At 42.0% G+C, this 24584-nt stretch overlaps 1 protein-coding gene across 12 annotated transcripts in view; it reads left to right on the forward strand.

Moving 5' to 3' along the window:
- Positions 1–24584, forward strand: part of DCLK2 (doublecortin like kinase 2) — a 129867-nt gene that overhangs the window by 85523 nt on the left and 19760 nt on the right. For 9 of the 12 annotated variants that reach the window (XR_004955029.1, XR_004955031.1, XR_004955032.1 and 6 more), the window contains 5 exons: positions 8109–8184; positions 9027–9135; positions 10662–10719; positions 18664–18783; positions 19026–19172. Coding sequence is in view for 8 of the 12 variants with exons in the window: in XM_036234296.1 (XP_036090189.1) it covers positions 8109–8184; positions 9027–9135; positions 10662–10719; positions 18664–18783; positions 19026–19172 (510 nt within the window). In the remaining 4 variants the exon portion in view is untranslated. The remainder of the gene's footprint in view (positions 1–8108; positions 8185–9026; positions 9136–10661; positions 10720–18663; positions 18784–19025; positions 19173–24584) is intronic. The other 3 variants (XM_036234301.1, XM_036234295.1, XM_036234297.1) reach the window with 1 other exon arrangement.

Genomic DNA, 24584 nt, shown 5'->3' on the forward strand with positions numbered 1-24584 from the left:
CCAAGCTCCTAGGAGTCCCTTCAATCTAGTTGATAATGTTCCTTGTGGGAATATTTACTCTGCTTAAATCGCAGCATTTTCTTTGGGACAGATAGGCCATAAAGAGTACTAAATGTGTCATCAACTGCTAGGTAGACGAAGAAAGCATTTCCCTGGAATTTAATTCATCATCCACGTCCCAGTGTCAGACTTTCAAGGTTGTAGTAACTTAAGGTTTTCAGAGTCAGGGGCTCATCTGTGGACATTGAAGGATAAAATGTCTCAGGTTTTGATGCTGAAGTATATGCCCGGAGGCTGTCTGCAGTGGGCGTTCTTGTTGGCTGAAGAGAAGAAACAAAAATGTACGTTTAGAACATTATCCAACATCTTGAGATTATAAACTGTCTGATGTGCTGATATTTCATCCGATGATGTCTCCTGGGTCGGCTGGTGGTGAAAGATTTTCCAGATTTGTGAAGTGCGATGAAAGGGCTGGTAGTATCTCATCCTGACTGGCAGAGCTAAAATGTAAGTCCATGACCTTCTGAACTTCAAAACTTCTTTTCGAAGCTGTGAGATGTAAATCCACAGTAGCTGCCGACCTTAGACATTTTTTCGCTTTTCCCTGGAGCTTTGGCTTTTCTTTGGCATTTAAAACTAGTTAATAATCTTCAGGACTAAGAGCCTGACTACTTTTATATCCTTTTTTATTACCCCAGAAATGTTGCGCGGTGGCTTCATCTTTGAATGTAATTGATTTTATTGACAGAAACAAAAACCAAAGAGGGACTAAGCAGTGTTGAAGCCCTCGGCGCTCTAACAAAATAAATCATCTTAATGAATCTCAGACTCTGTTTGAAGACAGTGATTTGCACATTGTAGTTGCTCAGTAAATTGAGGCATTTGGTGGGTAAATGACTCAGCTGGGCCGAAGGCACCTTTGTGTGGATCGGGAGGAGAGTTTGCTAAGGCAGTGGGTGTAAAAATAGGATCAATCGTAGAAACTGCATTTAAATATAACCCACGAGCATTAATCTTAAATGCTCCCTCATTCATGACAGTGGTCATATCAAGAAAGTCTTCTTTGTGTCGCATTAGAAATAGTTGGATGAAGTTAAGACTTAGAGTTTATTGTAGTGAACTGGCCCGTGCCAGCAACCGACACTGGTAGCCCCTATAGTTGGTACTAAAGAGACAGGCACCTCTCCTACCACCCAGGTATCCTAGAACTCAGTGATCCTTCACAGTGAAAGCATGCAGATATTTGTAGCAGGTAGGCATGGCCATACAGCCTGTCTGTTGCTCAGGATCCAGTAAGCTGACACTTTGCTCCGAAGGCTCATTATAGGGAAGTGATGAGATTCTGTGCTGGCCTTAGGGGGCCATGTACTCAACTGAGGTGGCAGCACTTCTCACAGGAACAGAAAAGCACGAGTCAGCAGGTTCCACACAGCCCCTTTTGCAGATTCTTGAGCTGGCTGCATAAACCTTGTCAGCGCAGAGGTAGCGGGTTCTGTTTATCACTGTTCACCGCCATTAACCAATCACAAATCTCAAGAGCCTAATTTTGCCAAATGAAACCAAGTCTAAGGTGTGTCTACAGATAAGAATATTTTCTATGTTATCAGTCCCTAGGTGCTGATTCAGATTAGTTGTTCACATATCTCAATACTAATACTAAAATATTTCAGGGGAAATTATCACAAATGCAATATAAATATGACAGCAATTGTAGTAATTTACACTGGCTTTCCTTTGAATGGATGGAATTCATGTTTCTGATACTTTTTAAAAAATGATAATCTAAGCAAATCTATGTACAACAAATATCTAGTATACTGATTTAAAAAAAAAACTTTAGTACATTTCAGAGGTCTTTAGTGTTCTTTTGAATAGGATTTGCCATCACCCACTGTTTCTGATGTTAGTGATTTCCTAGCTGTATTCAGAGATCTTTTTAAAGAAAAAAATTTTCTGAAGCTCTCTTTATGTGAGGAAAGGCTATAAATTTGTCAATTTGTATATTATGTGACTAAATTACAGGAATGTGACTATAGTTCTGTAACCTAAAAGCATGCTCTAAATATCCCACAGTGACTATTCTGATGAGTGAGTCAGGGACCAGGTAGCATTTCTTAGTTTAATAGCCTTGCAAGACTTCTCTCCTGTTCCTAGAGGAGGGGAGAGTGTGAGACTAGCCAAACAGCCCCTGGGCCCTGCATTCAGACTTGGGTTTAGATTCTGACTCGGTTTAGATTCTGACTCTGCATTCGCTGTGGTATTTGGGCAAGTTATATAACCTCTCTGAGCTATGGTTTCATCACAGATCAATGGAGATGATGATGATATTTAATTCATAAGATATAAAGGACACATTTTAGGACTTGGCACAAAGTAGGAATTCAATAAATTGTAATGAGCGTTGTCTCCTCTTTTCTTACCAAGTCGTCATTTGGCCATAGATGACTTGCAGTGGTTAGAGTATTGGGTGAGTGTCAGAGAACTTGAATTAAGATAGCTGAACAATTAATTACAGTTGCTGCCAGAAATTTCCTCCACAGAGATTCTCAACCTTGACTACACATTAAATCTTCTATGGGGCTTAAAAAATACTGATACCTAGGCCCTACATCCAAGGAACCATTAATCTGAGGTGCAACTTGGCAATAGTTTTCAAGTCTTTTCAATATGTACAGTATTTCCTAATGTATGGCCAAGGGCAGAGAACTACTGCTACATAGCAACAACGATATCCTGAGGGTAATTTTGTTATAGAGTTTAAAACTGTAAGAGTTATATTGGAGGAAATGCTTTCCCAAGCAAGTTCTTACAGACCAGGGGTTTGCCTATGACCAAATTTGGCCCATCGCCTGTTTTTCTAAATAAAGCTTTATTGGAACACAGCCATGCTCATTTGTTTACATATGATCTATGGCTGCTTCGTGTTATAACAGCAGAGTTGAGTAGTGGTGACAGACCATAGGACCCACAAAGGCTAAAATATTCCTTTCTGGCTCTTTATAGAACATGTGTCTGATCCCTGCAGTAGGCCACTTAAAAATTGAATCAGAGTTATATTTTCCAAGACGCGTTCAAGAAAGTCAACTCACTACACAGCAATATCTCCCAGATTCTGTTCAAGTTCTTCCTTTCTCGAAAAATCTAAATATTGTCCAGGTTTTCTTCAAAAGTCAATAGTAATGTGATTGATATAGCCATTTTTTGCTGATTTTTTAAAAGAATGGCCCATTTCTGAACAAAACTTTGCATGTTTAGTTTAGTACTTAACATTTCTCTTTAAGTTTGGTTTGTAAAAATTGTACTAATCCACTTATCAAAGAAACTTAATGTAGGGCACTCTTAACTTCCTGGCTAAAAATGCAGAAATGTTACCTGTTATCAGGTGTGCTCAGTCACCCATGAATGCCTTCTTAAATGATACTAGCAGATGAGAGCACTTTTTAGCCTTTTCCGCTCTGTTGCTCTGTATTCAAACTTTTTTTTTTTTTTTAAGTTCTTAGCAGAAGCAGATTTGTGTGCATTTCCCTCCCTTGCTGAGAAATGTGGAGTTGCCGCCGCCTGTGGAGTGGGCGGGCGAGGCAGCGGCACAGGTCACAGAGGACGTGCCCCGTATCTCCATCGTCTTCTCACATCACCTTCCCTCCTTGGCCAGTCAGGACCTCATCGGGAAATATGTTCCCCTCCCCTCCCCACGCCTCAGCACAATTGCATCTTTCTGAACCAGTCAGTAATTATGGAAGCTCTCTTGAAAGAGCCCAGATGCTGTCATCCATTTATGCTTTATTGAGGAGGACTCAGGCACTTTCTTTGTGCTGTCTCAGCATCAAAGTTGCTGATGGAAGCATGAGAACTCATTAGCATTTTAAGAGATTTTAATAACAGTTCTTAGTGGGACAATAGAAATGGGACAGGTTTCATCAGGAATGCCAAATTTGAATCTCTCTGGTGCTAATTCAATCCGTGCTTCAATAAGAGAATGATTCTCTTACAAGGGACAGGGAAATGCTTACATTGTGTCTGGTAAATGGAAAGAATTTCATAGTCATCGCGTCGTTATCCTCTGGGCTTTCATTGCTCTTTGTCTGCATGCCGCTCAGGGCGCTGGGAATGCTCTGCTTTATAGTGCACAATGGACGCTTCGCACTGGCCAGGGGTCTGTCCAGAGGTCTTGGTGAATACCCAGCTTTTCTTGCGCCCTTGGAGCACCGAGCTACATTCCTGGGAGGTCAAGTGAACTTAATCACTGGCTGTGTGAGTCAAGTGTTACAAGTGCAGATCCGCGCCTTAGCAAAATGGTTTCCTCACTGATCTTCAGAGTCGCTGGGAACCATCCGAACCCTAGAGACCATAGCCTGGAATGTACGGTTTCTCGGACTGATTTTAAGTACGCACAGATGCCTCTTTGTAAGATTGTAAACTTCTGGGCGGTGATGAGCATGTCCATTTACCTTTGTATCCTGGAAAAATCCATCACAGGTTGTTGAGGGAGGAAGGAAAGCTGTCCATGTGTCTGATCATGCCCCTGTCTGTCCTGCAGCACTGGAAAAAAACGATCCCCTTTGTTGATTCATGTTTTCATTTTTTCAAGAAAGCTTTATTTTTGAATAAAGGAGAATATCTGAATAGAGATAAGTCACTTCTGTTAACTCAGTATAGGTTTTATTTTTAAAAAATGATTGAGGTTTAACATTTAAAAAAAAATCATTCCATTTGACAGTTCTGAGAAATGTTCTTGCCATCATTTTTGGCTAAGAAGGCTGCATTTCCTGGTGACACAGTGAAACCTTTGTCAGGTACACACGAAGTGGCCTTCGGCTTGGGCCTTGCACCCCGCCCTCTCCGCGAGGCCACCCCCTCTTCTGAGGCTCCAGGCCGCAGCCCAGTCACTGTTCTCTCTCAGTTTCCAGGGAACCAGCTTCCACCAGCTGCTCTGTCTCTTGGTCTCTTTCCATGTTCCTTGTTGCCTCTGCATCTCAACAAAACTGGGTTTTGATTGCTGGACTGTGCATGGAATCAGGGTAGATGGGAGTGGGGTTTAATCAAACTAAACAGTAGGGAAATCACAGTGGTTCACAAGTGCTCAGTAAGCACTCTGAGGAGCCATCCATCCATGTGAATGAAAATGAGCAAGGAGGTAAAAATGCCTATATTTTAGCCCCGTTCAAGACTTCCTTCTTAGAGAGCCCTTGACTCAGAACACTTGCAGTGAACTATAACTTACTCAAATTAGCTCAAGGGAAGGACTTGTTAGAAGAATGTTGCCCCCTCCCTGGATTGCTGAGCAAGCAAGCCTAAGGGAACGTGACGACAAAGGCCGGTAGGTCTTAGGACCTCAGCGGAGGGCATGGGGCCTGCACGCTGCACACTTCTCCAGGCCGAGCGTTCGGAGGTAAGATGGTTACTGCCCAGCCAGCTGCAGCCTGAGGGTGTGGGGCTGCCTCGTTCTGGGCTGTGAGATGTGGACATGCACGTCAGCTGGTCACTTACCCTCTGTCATTCCCGGGCATTGACAGTCCACCTCCGTATCACATATCCAGGGGCCAGCAATGATCAAAAGAGATCTTTCTATTTATCTTTTGAGGTGTAATTTTTAACTTTCAAAAAAAAAAAAAAAAAAGACATTCCTCTTCTTATCTTTATTCCATTAAGAATTTGGCTGATATGAATTTAATTTGAATCTCTTGTTCCCTTGACTGACAATTTTTAGTCTGGGAAGGGTTGAATTAGAAGAGGAACAGACTCGGAATGAATTATTTAGTAAAAGATTTCTTCTAGCCATTGTACATTTGGCAATTCAAAAACACTTGTCAGTCCCTCATTTCAAGACTTTATGCTAAACGTTTTAAGGAAAGATACGAATATATTGAGTTAGTGTTACATGTCAGTGACTATGCTAAATGATTTTACATGTAAGAGCTAATTTTAATTCTTTAGCAAATCTTTGAGCTAGGTGCTGCTACTATCCTATAGTCAGAGCAAAAAGTAAGCCTTGGAAAGTTTAAGCAACTTAAAAAAAAAAAAAAGATATGAGTTAATGCAAGTAAAATGTGTGGGGGAAAAAAGTGGTGGGAAACAAATTGGGCAGGTGGGTAGGGGGCAACCCATGGCCTGAATGCCGTGCTGGAGGTGTGGGGTTATTCTGTTGCTAACAAAGACTCACTGAGGTTTTCACATCCTAGGGCTGACACTAGTACCATCTTGTGGAAGTTTCCTTGGCAATAATGTGTGCAGTGGGTGAAAGTAACTAAGGGGGCCTTTGAGGAGGTGCCAGGAGAGACCGGAGGAGCCGGGCGCTGGGTGGGAGCCGTGGAAACGGAACAGAGTGGAGAATGGTGTGGTTTTCTTGTCCGCTTCCTTTTAAGTCCCCTCTCTGGGCTTTGGTTTTAAACAATCTAGCTTTCAAACATTCGGGCATAGACTCTTGCTTATTCTGAAGTTGCCTTGATTTCAGTGATGGGGAAAAAATAAAATAAATTTTAAAAACTGTCCACCAATTACCTTGTATTGAGGAAGCAAAGTCATTGAATTCCAAGGAGCTGGGGATTTGGGTGAGTGCAGCCTTTCCATCAGATCGGGGATGGCAGGAAGGGGACACACACACACACACACACACACACACACACACACACACATGTTCCTTCTCAGCTACTCACTATGGCAGAGTGAAGGAGAAAAAGCAAACCTATGAGAAGCGTTTGCCACTCAGGACAGGAGCTGACTCCACGGCTCTCAGCAGTGCTTGTCCGTGGCCTTGGGTTTCTTAACAGGACACCCTGCTGCTGGTTTTACGGTCCACACACGGTGCTGTTACTTGGGATCTGAGAAAACAGCACCCAGTTCTTACATGTCTCTTCTTGAGGGTCATGTTTTATTTCAGAAGAACTTCTGGATGATCTTGTTTGAAAGAATGTTTGTGAGTGTGTGGCTGTGCTAGCGTTTGAACCAAACTCAGAACCTGCGAAGTTCTCCACTTCACCTGGAAGAAGGGAGTAGATCCAGTGTCTCTAACCGATGGGCACTCTGGGAAGGGTCGTTCCCTGCCTTGAACCTGTGTCTTCATGCTTTCGTTTAGCAAGTATAAATTAAGTACTGTGTGTCCAGTCACTGTGCTACGTATGGTGGATGTAGTGGTAGTGAAGACAGCCCTTGTGGGGCAGGAGCAGCCAGGATAGTTTTGACAAAGAAACAAGTGTGTAAGCATTCCAGTACACAAAACATTGAAGATACTTTTCAGTGTTTGGTAGATCCTTTGGCCTTATAAGCTCTTGGAAGGAATAATTGAAAGGTGGGAGGAAAGGGAAGGGAAGAAAAAGGGAAAGGAAGGATCAAAAAGTGGGGTTGAAAGCCTAAGAGCCCTTGGTGATTAAAAAAAACTTCCATAAGCATACAGAACAATAAACTTCATATGAATATGAAGTTAATTTCCCTAAGAACTAGAGCTATTTCCATGTTAGAAGGGAAACTTTAGCTTTTTATTAAGTTAGTACCTACCTTGTAAGTTTTATCTTTAATTTCCCTCTGGCTGCTGGTAATGAAAATCCTTACAATGCTCAAAAGGAATTTCTGCTGTCTTAGGGTCAGTAAAGAAGAGGGTTGAGCCCAGGCTGCACTCTGGACCCTGAGTCCACAGGTGGGTGTGGAAGGTGATGCGTCTTGGGCGTGCGGGTAGAGTTCTGAGAAGGCCTTGACCTTAGCAGGGACTCTCCAAGGTCAGCCACAGCGGTGGCTATGGGATCTGTGGACCAATTGCTGGCTTTCTTGGGATTATCTATGGTTCTGAGCCTCATTCTGTCAACTTGTAAGTACCTTGTACAGCTGCAATGCCATATAAGTCTCTTTTACTTTATTTCATTGAGGTCAAAAGTAACACAATATCAAAGAGAGTAACATACTATCAATTTCCTGATAGGAAATATTATATCTACAGGAAAAAAAAATCATTAATGTGGTGTATATTGGGAGAAAGGTGAAAGGAAAGGCAATGCTTCCTCTATTTCTGTATCATTGTATCTTTATATTCTATAAGCATTTTCTATTATCTAAGGATTACTTTGCTAAAGATCGGTCAATTTTTTTCCTGATATATAGTGGTTACTCTCCTCTTTTAGCAGGTTTCTGCACATGGCAGGTCTTCTTCCAACATAAATGGTGGACCCGAACTTGATCGCTGCCTGAGTCCTGAAGGTAGTTATCAACCTGATGATGACTTTCACAAAAGAGGTCATCCATGTGAACTTGGTGGCCACCCCAAATCCACTTGAGCTGCGTTATGACCTCCTAAACGGGGATGTGATCATGTCACCAATTAGGCTATTCATCCTTAGTTGATGGGCCACATCAAGATATATAAAATCTAGTCATTAATCAAGCTATCCCAATTTCAAATTTTAGACTTAGGCTTTCTTTCTTTTTCCTTAGTGGCAATCTGATCACAATTGCTAAATGTAGATTTTCATTTCTATCAATTAGTTATCAAAAATGTGTTTCTATATTTAATGTCTGCAGTGTACCTGAAACTGGACATACATTGTGAAAAGCAGTTGATCTTAACTACTTTCTCTTCCTGTCTCCTGCCCCTCCCCCACTACCACCACCTTTTTGAGAAGACTTAGAGCTAGGAATTAATCTGAACAAGGCATCCTAGAGGGCTAGAACTTTCTTTATGAGAAAATCTTGAGAAAATTTTTAAAATTAAATCCCAACATCATCCCCTTTTTCTTTCCCAAGAGTTGATAAAAAAAAAAGTTTAAAGTTTTAGTTAGACTTCTTTTTTTACCAAAGTTAATCACTTATTTTAGCTGATATTTCAGGGATTATTGTGTTTATTGGTTATGCTGGTGTCTAATTTCAACCAAGAAAGTTGTTGATTCAAATGTGCTATTCAGAAAATATGCTCAGAGACTTTCTGTAGTTTCACCATAGACTTAGAAATAAATGCACGGCAATTTATTATTTTACAAGTAGATAGGAATCAAGATGAGATGCTGACATTTTCTTTCGACTTTGCGTTTATCCTTTTTTTACAGGCGTGAATGGAAACAGGTGCTCTGAATCATCTACTCTTCTTGAGAAATACAAAATTGGAAAAGTTATTGGCGATGGCAATTTTGCAGTAGTCAAAGAGTGCACGGACAGGTGAGTGGATAGTGAGGATAATCATTTGTTCACTTACACAGACATTTCTCCTTTGAAAGAGTCCATCCTGGGGACCAGCTGATTTGAATGCCCACAAGCAATTTGACAGGGAAAAATATATGTATACACATAGAGTATAAACCTGCTTTGTATTTGGATTGTGCACTATATCAGTTCTTACCCATGAACCAGAGAAAAATGGGAAAGAGTAAGATTTATTTATTTTTAAAATCTCCTATAGTATTACCTGCACCAGGACAGTGCTATACTTATATTAACATATTTAATTCCCACAATAACCCTCTCAGTTAAAACTTAATTGCATATGCCAGTAGTTCAGGATACATGAGCTCTGACTCCTTTTAAGATCAGTATCTTAAATTTCTACCTATAGTAAATTGTGTAAGGTCCTAAATTCTCAAATGGAAAGAAAGCCATTCTTTTAAATTCCAGGCTTTTTGTAAACAATATTAAAATTGGAAATGACACAGATTAGAAAGTCTTTGTGTTCATACACTCCTTCCCTACTTGTTCTAAGTGGTAATTTTTATCATGTGTGGGAAATTTTGCAGAAAGTTCTGGTAATTACAGTTTTTCCAGTCTGCTGCATCTCCAGTGAGGCTTTATTGCTCCTTATCCTGGTGTACAAAGTAGCTGTCTGTCCTCTGTGTCTTTGTACTTAACTCTGGTACACAGATTGCTGCCCAGGTAACTAATTAAGCATCTAAAATATGACTTCTGAAAACTCATTAGAAATCAGAGGCAGGGTTTGGTTTATGTTATGGAGAAGTAATTTAAATAAAAGTTGTTTTTCCAAAGTAGGCCTCATCAGTGCGTACCGTGAGCACCTGGCAAAGATGGCTGTGCTTGGGAGAACTCTGATCTTCCAAGAATACTGCAGTGTTCTTTGCTGAACTGGTTTCCTATACTAAAACATATTTTTTGGCATGTTCTGATTAAAATATGTTAAAGGTGATTAAACGTTAAACAACAACATCAAGATTCTATGTCCAAGTAAATGATCTCTTTAGTATCAGACACGGGCATTTAAAGGTATGGGTAAGATGGAACTTTGGCCGAGGAACAGATATTGAAAGTCTAGGGACTTTTCAGTTTTAAATTATGGACTAATTATTGACGAATGGATTAATGTCAAGATATATTAATAACAGGTAATTTTCAGTTATTTGATTCATTTTTCTTAATTTGCCTCCTAGGAGAACTAATTTGAGATTTAAGTAAGGGAAAAACAGTTTCTTGTTCAGTTTTGATAAAACAGACTTTAAGTACTTTTAATATGCGAGTTATAAAATAATATAATTATTAATATTTATAAAATCAGATTAACAGTGTAGCTTTGGATTTTTTTTGGGGGGGGGGCGTGGAGAAGTTCCTTGCCCCTTGACCACATGCAGCATTATCTCTGATGTACAGAGGAGGAGGCCAGTCTTTCTTCCCCAAGTCAGGAATGACGATGGTACCTGTGATTTATGTCTTTAAATGGCCTTCCTCTGATCATTCCACAGGTCCACTGGGAAGGAGTTCGCCCTAAAGATTATAGACAAAGCCAAGTGTTGCGGAAAGGTACAGTATACATAAGTGCTTCATGAAAGAAATGGAAGCTTGGCGAGATGTTTACAGGGCTAGAGGAATTTAAGGGGGAGTTGACAAGCAGGAATAGACCGTTGATAATAGTGGGGGAAACACTACCAAGCCCCCCCTTGCCATTTTTCAGAAACCTTAATCCTAAAACAGGAAATTGATTTGATCTTCGTCCTAACTACCAAATATCAAATAAAATAACAAGTTCTCTTCTCTGGGAGATGCCTATTTCAAAACCTAGCAACACACAAAAGGTTGTGTCAAAAGTTGTGATGAGTTTGAGACTTTACCCTACTTTCAAACAAATATGTTAGCCTTTCAGCTTTATAGATTCTGGCAGAAGATGCGAGATTCCTGGGTCAGAGACAAAAATCTTTGTTACTCGTGGCACAGCAGGTAGCCTGGGCTGCGTGTTTGTACTGGGTCCCCTTAACTCCCAGGCCCCACAGGAAGGGATGCAGAGGGGCCCAGCTCGATGTGTGCACACGGTGGTTTCTGTCACAGCAGAGCATCTCCAAGCTTAGGAAGCCCTCAGTCTTATGAGGGAGCTGTTAGCAAACCTGCCTCACCTTTGCCCCAGAGGAGAACATTATTTTTATTATCATGATCAGAACACAAATCTGCTCTCTGCCTTGAGGGAGATCCTGTCTCTGTGCTTCAAGGATATTTGTAATATGTACAAACATCCTTGAAAGGAAAGCTGGTAACAAGAGCTGTGCAGAAGCACCATAAAGAATTATCTCCCCAACCAGATGAGATGTTTTCTTCCGTCCTGCTCTCCAGCTGAGACTGAGAAAAGATCAAATGATGAAACGCTGCTAGAGTACTGATATTTTAACTATGCTTAAAAAGGTAAATATGACAGTGACGAGAAAGACCTTTTTAGACTCCTGTGAATTAGCATGGCAGTTAAGAGAGCAGGCTCTAGAATTCACTGTCCGACACTGGAGCTACGAGCCACCTGTGGCTCCTGATCCCTTGAAATGTGGCTATTCTGGATTGAAATGCACTGTAAGTGTAAAAAACACAACAGATTTGAAGACTTAGTATTAGACAGTGTAAGATACCTCATTAATATCTTTTGTATTTGATTACGTGTCGAAATGATTATCTTTTGGGTATATCGAGTTAAATAAGTTATATTATTAATTTTACTTTCCTTTTTCTTAATGTGGCTACTAGAAAAGTTAGCTTTCCACATGTGGATCATAATTATATTTCTGTTGAACAATGCTGCTCTAGAACTAGTTTCATCCTGACTGTGGGATCTTGGAAAAATTACTTAACCTGTCTGCACCTCTGTTTCTCCCTCTAAAATATGGTTATTCACAATATCTAAGACAAAGTTATTGTGAAGGTTAATTGAATTAAAGTATAGAAAACATGTAGAAAAGTACTAGTATGTAACAAGAACTTAACCCATGTTAATTATAATATTACTATGCCTGAGGAGTTGAGGATTTATAATTACGAAGATTTGATTTGATGGTAGTGATTTTATATTTATGAAACTCCTAAACTGGTCTTCATTGGACTTTTACAAAATTGTGTATTTTAAATAGAAAACTTAAAGTATTATGGTAAAGTTTTAGAAAAATCTTCTTAATTCCCCAGAATGGAAAATTCAAGAGGCAAAATCGTCATATACTTTTTTTTTTTTTTTTTTTTACTACACTGTGACAGCTACTAAAGTGGAGACTGCAAAATGCCCCTCTTTTCTTTGAATGAATAAGGTTTTCTGTATTTTCTTTAATTCTATGGCTTTTACTTATTCTAACAATAGTCTTAAATTTTTCAATGCAGAGCCTTTTTTCCAGGTATGTGGTACTCTCTATTAGATACCGTGTAATTTAAGCAGAATGTATCATAATTTTGGGAGCCAAGTTCTAAACAACTATATTTTTTTTTAAAAAATGCCATGGTGGGGATATTATTTACCTGATTAAAATTTAAGCAGCTGTTTCAGTAGTTAAAAAAGATCTTTTTATGCAAAAAAAAAAAAAATCAGTCTAATACACTAAATGCTGAGGCAAAGGAATAGGTCACTTCAAACATTGGATCTTGTTTTTCCTTGTTATTGAATATCATTTGATTTTTATAATTTATGATCACATACTTATTTTTATCTTCACATTTGGTTTATTTGGATAAGTATTTCTACATTGACTGTATAAAATTATACTTTCAAAACTCGATTTATTCCAAATAAGTTGATTTTCCTGTTATAGTTTGTTTTGAGAAAAAAAATGGTATAGGGAATTTGTTTTTTAACCCATTTCCCATTTAGTAAAAAAAAAAGTGCAGCTCACTGCCAATGTTTATTTTACATAAACACGCTCTTTGAGGCTGAAGCAAATTTGACTGGTTTTCACTGTGAAAATAAAATATAAAAACTGTTCTTAGAGTTATTTCTAAACAGAACTTGTCTAATCCTAATGTAACAGAAATGTACACATAAGTCAGATTTATCAAATAACTCTTTGGCTAACAACGGAGAACAATGTTAACATCATGGTAGGAATACTATGTTTTCGAGGATTTGACGTTTTTAGCGGTCGAGAATGATTATATTTTGTAAATGGAAATACCACTACTAAAAACAGAATGCTATAAATAGAACGATATCATTTGTTTCCAGTGGCTATCAATATATTAGAACGATGCAAAAATAATAATACAAGTGAGCTATTTCGTGGAAAACTTGGGGGGTAAGGTTAGGATTGTAATCTGCGCGTTATCTTGCGGTAAATGCTTCAATAGCGAGCACTATGGGCGAGTAGTCCCTGGGCAAAAGGAAAATGGGTTAAAACAAAATTTATGGGGAATCATTCAACCACTGTTCTGGAGTGTTGTTGGTCACATCTGCTCTGTGAGTTTTACACAGAAAATTAATGATCTTGAAGATAATATCTGCCGCTTATTCCAATGTATTATCTAGCCAGGCTTGGGCATATAGAAACTTCTCGCATTATGTTTAATCACTTGCAAAACAGATGTACCAGTTTTACAGATAAAGATTCAGATTAAATAGCTTCCCACAAATCACACAGAGGCAGAGCAGTGATTGGAATTGGGGTCTCGTTGGTTACTCAGCCTATGCCTTGGCCAACCTACTGTGCTCCCTCTCGAAGTCCGAGTTCACGAATAAGCACCTGGGGAAAAAATTCTTCACCTCTCCGGTCTTCCGTTTGCTCTTCTGTACTACACATCAGATTATTAGTTAAACTTACTTATTCACCTAAAATTCAATATGTGTCCAAGATGCTATGTTGGGAATAGGGCATTTTAACTTATATTTTAATACCAGTTCTGCAAAGAGTATTATGAGAGTTTGGAGGGAAGTATAGGAGAGAGAAGTAAGTCATCAGTGAAAACTCCATAGAGCAAGAAGCATTCGAGCTGGACCTCCCGCAGTGGGTAGGATGGGGCGGGGGAGCCTTCCACGTGGCCAGCACAGGCTGAGCAAAGGCGCAGGGGATGGAAAGCATGTTAGTGATTCTAAGTAGGAGATTATTACAAGATCTGCCTTGGGGCCAAGTTTATGGAGGCTGTTGAGAAGGCTATGGTGTTTCTAAATGTAAGAATTCTTCCATGTCTAATATTCTAAATAATATTCATTCTAAATAAATATTTATTGAATTCCCAGAGTGTCTGAAGCTCTGAGCATTCTGTTATGATGCTTAGAAGTTGATCCTTCTCTTCCCACAGTTTTGCATTTATTATCTATGCATCACGGGCCCAGACAGGACATAAATCCAAATGTATGCTGTAGTAGTTTCCTGAGGCTGTTAGAATAAATTGCCACAAACTTGGTGGCTCACCGCAAGAGAAGTTTATTCTCTCACAGTTCTGGAGGCCAGAAGCCTGAAATCCATGCTCCCTCTGGAGCCCGTAGGGGGAGAATCTGTTCCTTGCCTCTAACGAAATCGCTTCTGGTGGCCGGTAGTGTTCCTTGGCTTCTGCCATATCACTCCGACCTCTGTTTCCATCTTTACGTCACTTTCTATTCTGTGTGTTTATTTTTCCTCTTCTGTCTGCGAAGTCTCCTTATGCTGTTTATCTCGTAAGGACAGTTGTGATGGCACCCGGATAATCCAGAGTAATTTCTTTGCAGAATCCTAAATCACATCTGCAAAGACCCCTTTTCCAAATAAGGTGATATTTACATGCCTCGGGGACTTGATATTTTTGGGCAGCCACAATTCAGGCCATGATATATGTCTACCACAGACATCACATATAGTGATTTAAACATTTTATCTCTGACCGTATGAGCCTCAGCAGTACTCATAAGCAACAGAGATACTGGCTGTTAAGTCAGTGTTGACCGAGAGCAATCAATGTATGATGTGTTTTTCATTCGCTCAAGCACTTCAGGACTCACTGTGCCAGTTGGTGGAGAGCAAGGTAAACCGCACAAACTCCAGGACGGCGGGGTGAGAGCTGTGGCTGGAGTAAGTACAGACGGTAACGAGAGCAAATAAAAGGAGCACCTAGCCCAGCGCGGCTGAGTAGGGGAGGCTGTTTAGAGGAGGTGAGATCTAAGCTGGTCCTGAGGAACAAATAAGAGTTCGCTGAGAAGTGGGGAAAGAAAACTCCAAACAGAGAAGCTCCCTGCGCGAATGCCTAGAGGTCTAGGTGAGAGACCAGCCGTGGAGATGAGTGAATGGATGGGTTCAGAGGCTGTTGAGGAGAGAGGCCTGGCAGGCTGGTAGTAGACTGGCTGTGCTAGAGGAGGAGAGGAGGAGGAGGGGGGCGGGGTGTCCCCGTCTGCTCTGGGCGGCCAGGTTCATTCAATGAGATAGAGGACACAGGAGGAGACGACTGTTTTTGTGGGCCTGGGGAGGGTGCAGACGAGATGGTTGGTTTGGTTTGGGGTAAATGTTTATTCCCTAATCCACCCCTCTTTCCCTCTCTGCCCTCTCTTTCCTCCTCCTTTTTCTTCATCTTCTCTTCTTCCTTTCCCTCTCTCTCTCTCTCTCTCTCTTTGTCTCTAGATCTGTCTATATGTATTTTGTACGTTGAAAACCACATAGCCAAAGATAAGGCAATATCCTTTGCTGAATCAGCAGTTTTCTTTGTCATTTTCTCTCACACAGAACCATGGAACACTGCCATGGAATGATTCATTTGTAAATTATTTGGACTCAGAATCCTGAATCACTTAACATAAATAATGGTAGATGATCGAATAACGTTAAGTTCATTGTGGTTCAAGACAAAGGTGATGTTCGTGTTGTATTTAGAGATATTTTCCTGGAAAATGTGATCTAGAGATGGTTTTTACGTATTACAAAGATTAAAATACGGATTGCACAAGAAATAGGAAGGTAACATTTATAAAGATTTTTATGCACTGCTTTCCTTTTGCTTCTGAGGACGGTTAGTTTAAAGAGCGGATTTTTGTTTCTTCATAGACAATTGTGCAGGCACAGCCAGAGGTTGGCCGACAGCTCCCCCATCCCAGCAACAATTCGCCGTGTGCTTGGAATGCTAGTCGTTGTTGAGTAGCTAACAGCAAGCTGAGATCACACGTGGTGGTGGGGGAAAGTTTGCTGCAATACTCACTCAACATTTGAAATGTCACACTGCACGCAAGTGGTCTGGGGAAAGTTCCGCAATACATCCCAGAAGGCTTTCTGCCGTGCCTTTGATTGGAAAAGATAACTTTGGGGAGGTGTAGTCTCCTTAGGTGGTGGACATCTTATTTTAACTCCAATTTGAGAGCGTTCTTGAGGTACTGGTAACGGGGATTGTAGGATTGTTTTACGGGTGTCACTCTAAATTAGCATCACAGACAGAGCCTCTAAACGAAGAGAGGTAAATTTACAGACTGCCGTGGTGGGGAGGAGAGAGGAGAACTCACATGTTGGATCTATTCAGCTTCACAATAAAATGCGTCTGTCACTACAGTGGTAGTAACTACCGTTGTCCTGGCTTCGCATAGGGCGAAACACCTCCCTTTGCCGGCCTCTCTGCTGTTCACAGAGGTACATCTAACTCTGCACTTGAGTGTGATGAAGGGAATGCTGGGCACAGATGATGCGAAGGCATCTAAATGCATGAACAGATGTGGCGCGTTTGTGAAGGCGGCGTCCCTGGACCGCCGCTTCCCTCAGGAGGGATCGGGGCGCTCTCTGCTGCTGCGTCCTGCCGCTCTGTAACTTAGACATGTGGGCTCGGGAACAGGTAGGAGACCCTGTCCCCAGCCTGCCAGGCGTGGTGCGTGAAGGTCTGAAGACCACCGTTCTTCTGGGAGATGCAGAAGCGTTCGCTGAGCACTCAGCTGGGCAGACATCAGTCCTGCTCATCAAGGGCAGAGGTCTTCCCTGCACAGAGCCCGGCGTGGTTCTGCCTGGACGCCCCCCTCAGCGTGGTACAAACTCTAGTTCCTGTCTTTTCAGGGAATTAAATCTTTTCAGCTTTGCAGCTATCATTTTCATTTTGAAAAATTCCAGCTTGACTTTTAATGAAGCATTCCCCTTTGAAAGGTGACGTGTAGCACAAATAGTGGGGGCTTCGATGTCAGAAAGCTAGGTTTGCATCCCTCCCCCCCGAAAGCACTGTTTTAAGGGAAAAGTGTTAAAATATTACACAAGTACTTTGCATGGCAACTGACAAGTAGTGACTAGATTCCTAGTCAGTGTTGTTTTCTTTCCCCGACCTCTGTTGAGCATTTGCACTGTCATTTGCCAGCGCTTACTAATTACTTGGACAAATATAATGCATGCAATGCTCAAAAAACACAGCCCACTGCATGTAGGATCGTGCAACAGATTTTCTCTGGCTGTTATTTATTTGTTATCATTTATACCTCCAACTCTTGTCAAAAAGCACTTGAGACGGCTTAGGGTAAAAATACATGTATATATGGATGTGTGAATTTAAGAGGGGAACCATAAATAGTATCCAGATCTAGAAATAAGATAATTGTCTTCCTACTGCAGTAGAACACTAAATTTAGTTCTGAAATTCATGTTAGCAAAGCGAAAGGACAATGTGAGGGACACACACTCGTGTGTGTGTGTGTGTGTGTAGATAGATATGGATATATACATATGTGTTTAGGTAGTAAGTGATGTCTCTAATAAGGCAAATTTTATATAAAAGCTATCTTTGAATACCTAGAATGTGTTAGAGGGCATTTAGTTCATTTTACAGAGTGTATAAACTCAATTATTATAGTTGATGAGGATCAACAAATGTGACAGAATTGAAAAGTTCTCATATCTCATGATGAAATAAAGCAGTGGTCATTATGATTCATGATTGGTATATTGAGAATCATGTCTTAATGCTGTGAGTGCTGATCCCAACTGTATGTCCCACCAGGACCGAGATCGAGTGGTATTTTCAGAGGAGAAGTGCTTAGTGGTCCCTACAGCACTGTACGTTTCCTGATTTCTGAAATATAAGATGATAAGGAACATCCTCTGGTGAATGATTTCACACCCAGTCGTAGAGGAAGAAAGTTTCTTTTTCATGAGCTTCAACATAGAATTCAAATTCATATAGTCATGGTTTAAACACAACAAAAAATGTCGATGCCGGAGTCGTATGCCACCAGCATGCCAGGTTTCCTCATGGAGGCTTCGTTTCCGAGAATGTGCTGAAATTAAGAAGTGGTTCCAGCTGAATCACAAGGCTCAGCGCCACAGCCTCTGGAGGTGTTGAAAGTAACGGAGACACGAGGCAACGTGTTTTATGTACCAGGATGCCTGTTTCTTTCTGTTACTGACAATGAGATGTCACACTGCTTTGTCCTGTTTCTATGGAAACCGAGTGGGCCGGGGTTTGGTTTGTCTTTGTGCCAAAGGAGACGCTTCCTTCAGCATCAGATCTACAGACTGCGTTCTCCAGGACACAGGGGTGGAACAGAGGGCTCTGTGGTTTCTGATCCACCTCTCTAAACCCTTTGTTTGACAGGAACACCTGATTGAGAACGAAGTGTCAATACTGCGCCGAGTGAAACATCCAAATATCATCATGCTGGTGGAGGAGATGGAAACAGCGACCGAGCTCTTTCTGGTGATGGAATTGGTCAAAGTAAGAGGGCAGAGAGATTGCCAGAGATTTCATTGGTGCCAAATTCCCAAACCTCCTGTGTTCATGAAGGACCTAATCAGAGAAGTGTTTTGCTGCCAGGAAACTTCATTTACTTACAGTCATCAATTTTAGTGGCATTTGTGTTATTTTTTAAAAGTCTGCTCCAGGCCTATGACCCGTTTTTGTCACCTTCGTGGGATTGCCACTGTTGATGTTTTGATACGCTCTTTTGTGTCCTTCAGGGTGGAGATCTCTTCGATGCCATTACCTCTTCCACCAAGTACACGGAGAGGGATGGCAGTGCCATGGTGTACAACCTGGCCAACGCCCTCAGGTACCTCCACGGCCTCAGCATTGTGCACAGAGACATCAAGCCAGAGAACCTCTTGGTACGTCAGTTCTGCTTGTTCTGTTCCCACCCCTGCTTCTGTTCCTTTAAATGGCCATAATCAAATGCAAAGAGTGACATGTTAGGGTCTGTACTGGTCCTGCTACAGGGGACTAAGAGAGTTTGAATTTAGAAAACCAGCCCGGCGCAAGTCAATGGCCATAAAATATTAATGAATTTCTTGAATTGGTCTGCATTTATCATGTACCAGACATTAGAAAACGTGTTTTCACTTTACATTTTGATGGATGGTATTGAGCGAAGAAAGGCGAGCAGGAAAGTTACGGGGCAGAAAATTCTGAAGACGAAATTGGAGGCAGAATTAGAGGCTTGTGGGAGACGGAAGTGGAACTTAAGGTTCACTTATGGGCAGGATGGAGCTGTGAAGATCTAGTCCATTCCTCTCAGCTCCCCAGGTATGGAAATGGAGACCCAGAGAGGCCAGTTTTCCTTTCAATGCTCTCGTTTGTCCCATTGTTCTACAATAGAAAGAAAGTTTTGTTCTACACCTGTGCTCGGAGAGGGCTCCATGATCTGCAGCCTCCTCTCCTGTCACTGGCCCTTCCCGTCCCATCTGGTCAGTGTGGCCCTCACCTCCGAGCAGCATCGCACACGCCCTCCAGGCCTTAACGAAGCATGGCTTCCTGATTGGTCCATCCCGGGTCTGCATGGTAAAGGAATTTTGGAGAAGCTGATGGGGGAGTTTTGCATGCGCATATCCCTCCAAATATACATAAGATGTTTGGTTTATGTAGTTCTTCCTTTTAGGGCTGAGGTAGCACCCTCATTACTGCTTGGGAGGTGAAGTTGTCTGAGTCTTCTATATTATGTGAGCCCCAGCGCACGTTTCCCCATCCCTAACAGTCAGTGAAGACTTTATCAACAGCGTTACACCTCATTTGCTTATGCCCATGCCGGTTTCTGTTTGCGATGGCCTGACTCCCAGCAGCTTGGAAAACACATTGATCTTGTAAGACTGTGAACAGGAGGAGTTATCTTCTTTGACTCTGAGCAGAGTCAGTTGTAGCCAGCACTGGCTTCTGCTGTGCTTGCCTTGGCGTGCTGATTTTATCCGTTACTGGTCTGTCTCCTTCTCTAGACTGTAAGCACCACTGGGGACAAGGTTTGTATCTCAATCGCTTTGGTATCCCCAGGGCCTTGAACAGTGCCAAGTAACAACAGTGGCTCCAGAGTAAATGTTCGGTGATTAACCACTGACAGTCGCTCAGCTAACTAGGGACCGGCCCTGGAACATAAGTCTTTGCAGCTTGTGTCATGCTTGCATTGCACAGATAATCGTTGAAAGGAACACGCATTGATGGGCAGGCTTTGAGGCCATCCTGGGCACTTTCTGCTTATCTGCAGTATCCATTTTTTCCTCTTGGTAATACTATTTGGTGATTTCTGAGTGTGTTTCTGAAAGTGTGTGAGTTTTTTTTTTCCTTACTGTTTTTTGTCTGGAGGGAATTATGTTTCATTTCTATTTTTCCTATTAGGAAAATAAATATCCCTGCCCTGTAAAACAAGATGTAGTATAGTTTCAGTTTTACGAACCCGAAGGAAGAATGGAGGTCAAATTGTAAACTGGGCCTTGGGTTGGAAGGGAGTATATATCGTCCTCTCTTCCATAGTGGCCGCCATCCCTGATGACCTCGCACTGTCCTTCAGGCCCAGGCTCCTCCCGCCACTGACTGAGGTTAGCCAGGCTTTACAAGCGAAGGTGACAGGACTTTCCTGGGTATGACCAGACACAAATACCGCAGTGTTAATGAGGGCACCCCCTTGATTTCTCCCGTCTCTCCATGGCCCAGCCCACCTCACCGTGGCGGCTGAAATTATTGATGTTCTCTGGCAATAACGAAGCAGTAGGTCCCCGGGACCCGTTGGCTGCTGCGGGGTGGCCCGGGCCGCAGCTCGGAGGCCCTGTGAGGAAGGGGCCTGAGACATTAGTGACCTGGCCCGTAAACCACAGGGCGACGCTGTCCAGCTCGCTGATTCCGCTCTCTTTTCTTTCCACGCACGATGTGCAGTGTTTGTAGAACCTCGGTGTCCGATACCTCGTTCTTTCCCCGGGATGCATCGAGGGGAGGATGCTGTGAAGTGGACAGATGTCGCTCTCGTGTGCCCAGAACCTAACCAGGAGATAGGAATCAAGTTCCTCAGCTGCCTGAGCTGAGTATTCACCCCTTCTCCACGGCCTGCACCAGCCCGTTGTGTTACCCACAGGGGTGGAGAAGGAAAAAGAGGAAAAAACTGGTGTCTAGATGAAGCTAATGTGTGACACAGAAGGGCCGTTGGGTCCGCCTCTAGAAACCCTTCACTGCGACTATCTAAGTAAAAATGCGTGTCTGCCCTTGGAAAGCTGACTAGACCACCACTCAGCCGATTCTAGATGTAGTCAGCCAGCAGGTTGGCACTGGCCTTGGGCACTAAAAGTCAACACACAGAGTGACTGTCAGTCAGCCTCTTCTTACTCTAAAACTCAGTTTTTAGGCACCAGGGCACTCAGACGTCTGATTTGCATCCTTCCTTCTGGCTGCAGCGTTATGATTTAAAACCCTGCCGTCGCAGAGGTATGGGTCGCTATGTCAGGGAGCACACGGGTGGCCATTACTGCTGTGAGTTACAGCCCGGTGGTGCCCCGTCAGAGCTTATGAGAGACCCGTGATAAATTCTGCTTTTCCCGGAGTTCTGGGGACTGGGGAGAGAAGCGGGCTGGTTTCTCGTGTTTGAAGTCCTTCTAAATCATTCCGTTGGCGTTTTATTTGGAGAACACGCAGCGTTCACTTTGTGGGATCTGCATTCCTCACATTTTTTACCTTTGCGTTCTGAGACCAGCTTCTCACAGAGTGCTGCTCAGCTCGCGGCCGGGCGTCTCAGCCCCGCAGGGCTGGCGGGCTCGCCGCGGGGACTGCCTCCGCCCGCGTCGGCACGTGGGGGCGGCCCGCGGCAACGCCGGCTCGGCGCCTCGCTTTCGGGCCAGGCTCTGGTGCAAGGCGCGGCCGCGGGGCGGTGACGGTGTTGGTGGGCCTGCCTGCTTGGCCATCTACTAGTCAGTCACTAGAGTTCTCTGTGACTCAGTTTCCTCATCTGTAGAACGGAAGCGACAGTTCTCCTCCTAATTGCCCAGTGGGGTGACTATGGAAGCCCAGCGAGATAATATCGGGGAGAATTTTGAACTCTCCAAAGGCCTGCGAGAATGTCAGTTACTGGGGAGAACTGAGCCCTTGGCCAGAACAGCGGGCCTTCGGAGTCCCTCTGTGTTTATTCACCTCTTTCCTAAAACCAGCCCCTTAAAGCAATGCCATGTGTGTGTGTGTGTGTCAGTCTTAAAGCGATGTCATAAATGTGCGTGTATTTAGATTTATAGATGAGTAGATATTTTTTTTTCTGCTTTGAAGAGAATCTCCAACTGAGACTTGAAATATACTCATATTATCATTCACATATTTGCCTCTGTCTAGCATTGGGAAGAGATGAATCAGATAAAATATTGTTATTTCAGCTTGTCTGCCCCATACGACACTTCCCGTTTGATGTTGAGCCATGGGAGCACTACTCGCTCAGACATAACTCGGTGATTATAGACTGTTCACTCCCTTTCTGTTTATGCTCCTGCATATGACTCTGAATTCCTTATAGGGGCCGTGAAAAACAGGGCTTCTGGGACTTCTGAGTATTTGACAACAACTGTTAAATACCCCTAGGCATCTCTAAGTTGAATGTCTAAAACAAACACTATTTTTCAAAAATGTACCTAATGAGTATATTTTAAAGTTATAAAAACAAAATAACAATGACATTAATAAAACTTTTTTTTTTTACTCTTATATCTTTAGAATTATAATGTTGCTTATAATGTTCTTATCACTGGAGTTACTTAGGGAATTTCTGAAGTCTGGGTTCCAGTAAATGTGTCATAAATTCTAACTGTAATTCCCTATATTGGATTGTTCTCGTTAATGTTTACATTAAATGTAATGGATGGGAAGTTGTCCTAAGACTGCAGCATGACTAAGAACCTGGTTTCTGTTGCTTTAGGCTAAATCATTAGCAGCTTTGAGTATGTTCCTGCTGAGTTGTGGGCTGACTCAGAATGATAAATATCTAGGAGGGACTCAGAATCCTCACAGTTATTCTATGAAACTTGAAAGCCATAAAGTCATATGCTGTGTGTGTGTGTTTTAAGTACATAAGCACAGAAGCAGTTATTAAAATACAAAGGAGAAAAATATTCTTAAACTGATGAGCACATCACAAGTATTAGAGGTATTTCAGTGCCATCCTTTTTTAAATGCCTGTGAAGATTGGGGGTCATTAGCATGGGGGGCCCTGAGGTCCTTGATGTTTTTATTGACGATGGTATAAATCACTCCCCTCTTTAAGTATTGGACTAATGGCTGATGTTGTTAACATGCTTATCTTGAAAAAACATAATTTTCTAATTTTTTCACCTCCCGTAGTAGTGATTGAGGCTCAGTTCATAGTAAAATATGAGGAAAAGCAAACTAAGTAAGTTTAAAGTATAAAAATAGAAAAAAAAAAGGCATTAGATGAGTACAGATTAAGTCTCTGCAGTTATTCTCTGAAATTTGTTGTTTTCAAAGTGGACATCTAGGAGATGGATAGACAAGCAATTAAAGATTACAGTCAAACCTATATTATGTTCTCATACACACTTGATTGCTTCCCAAACCATCCGGTAAGAATGTGACTTTCATATTTGCATCCTATAAAGAAAATTTGCTTATATATAAAATTAATTTTTCCTAATTATAGGAACATTTGGAAACATTTTGGAAACAACTAAAAAGGATAAAGAAAAAAGTTATCCTCAAGGTTAAGACCTAGAGATAAACTTAACATTTTGGTGCATTAGAATATAATTCCAAATATTCCTTCTTGTTTTATGTAACATAGCAGACGTTATTCACATGATTCCCATTTATTTGAAATTGCTTATTAGTGACTGTGTAATGTTTTATGGCAGAGATGTACCACAGCTTGCAAAGTCATTGCCCCATTAACCACTTACATCACTTCCAGTTTTTAAAAACATAGATAAATTCTGAGATTGGTGTCCTTGCGCATACAACCTTCGGATCCACGTCCATTCCCTTAGGGTTGGTTCTTAGCATTAGATTTACTGGGTCAAGGGTATTAAGTGATGTTCAGAAATGTACACATTGCTGAAAGGCTTTCTAGAAACGTTGCTACCGTTGAAGCCAGAACATTCCCATTTCACCTGCACTGTTACTACACCTCGTCCAGTGTGGTGGTTATCAGACCTGATCAGCCAGGCCTTCCAGGAAGGGGAAGGGACAGTCACCGGGCCCTGGTCTGAGCTCGGTCTCGTTCCATCCTCATGCCAACCCCACAGTGTTTCACAGGGGAGGAGACATGCTCAGAGAGG

This window comes from Rousettus aegyptiacus, unplaced genomic scaffold, assembly GCF_014176215.1.
Source record: "Rousettus aegyptiacus isolate mRouAeg1 unplaced genomic scaffold, mRouAeg1.p scaffold_m13_p_16, whole genome shotgun sequence".
In the NCBI taxonomy this organism is placed as follows: Eukaryota; Metazoa; Chordata; class Mammalia; order Chiroptera; family Pteropodidae; genus Rousettus; species Rousettus aegyptiacus.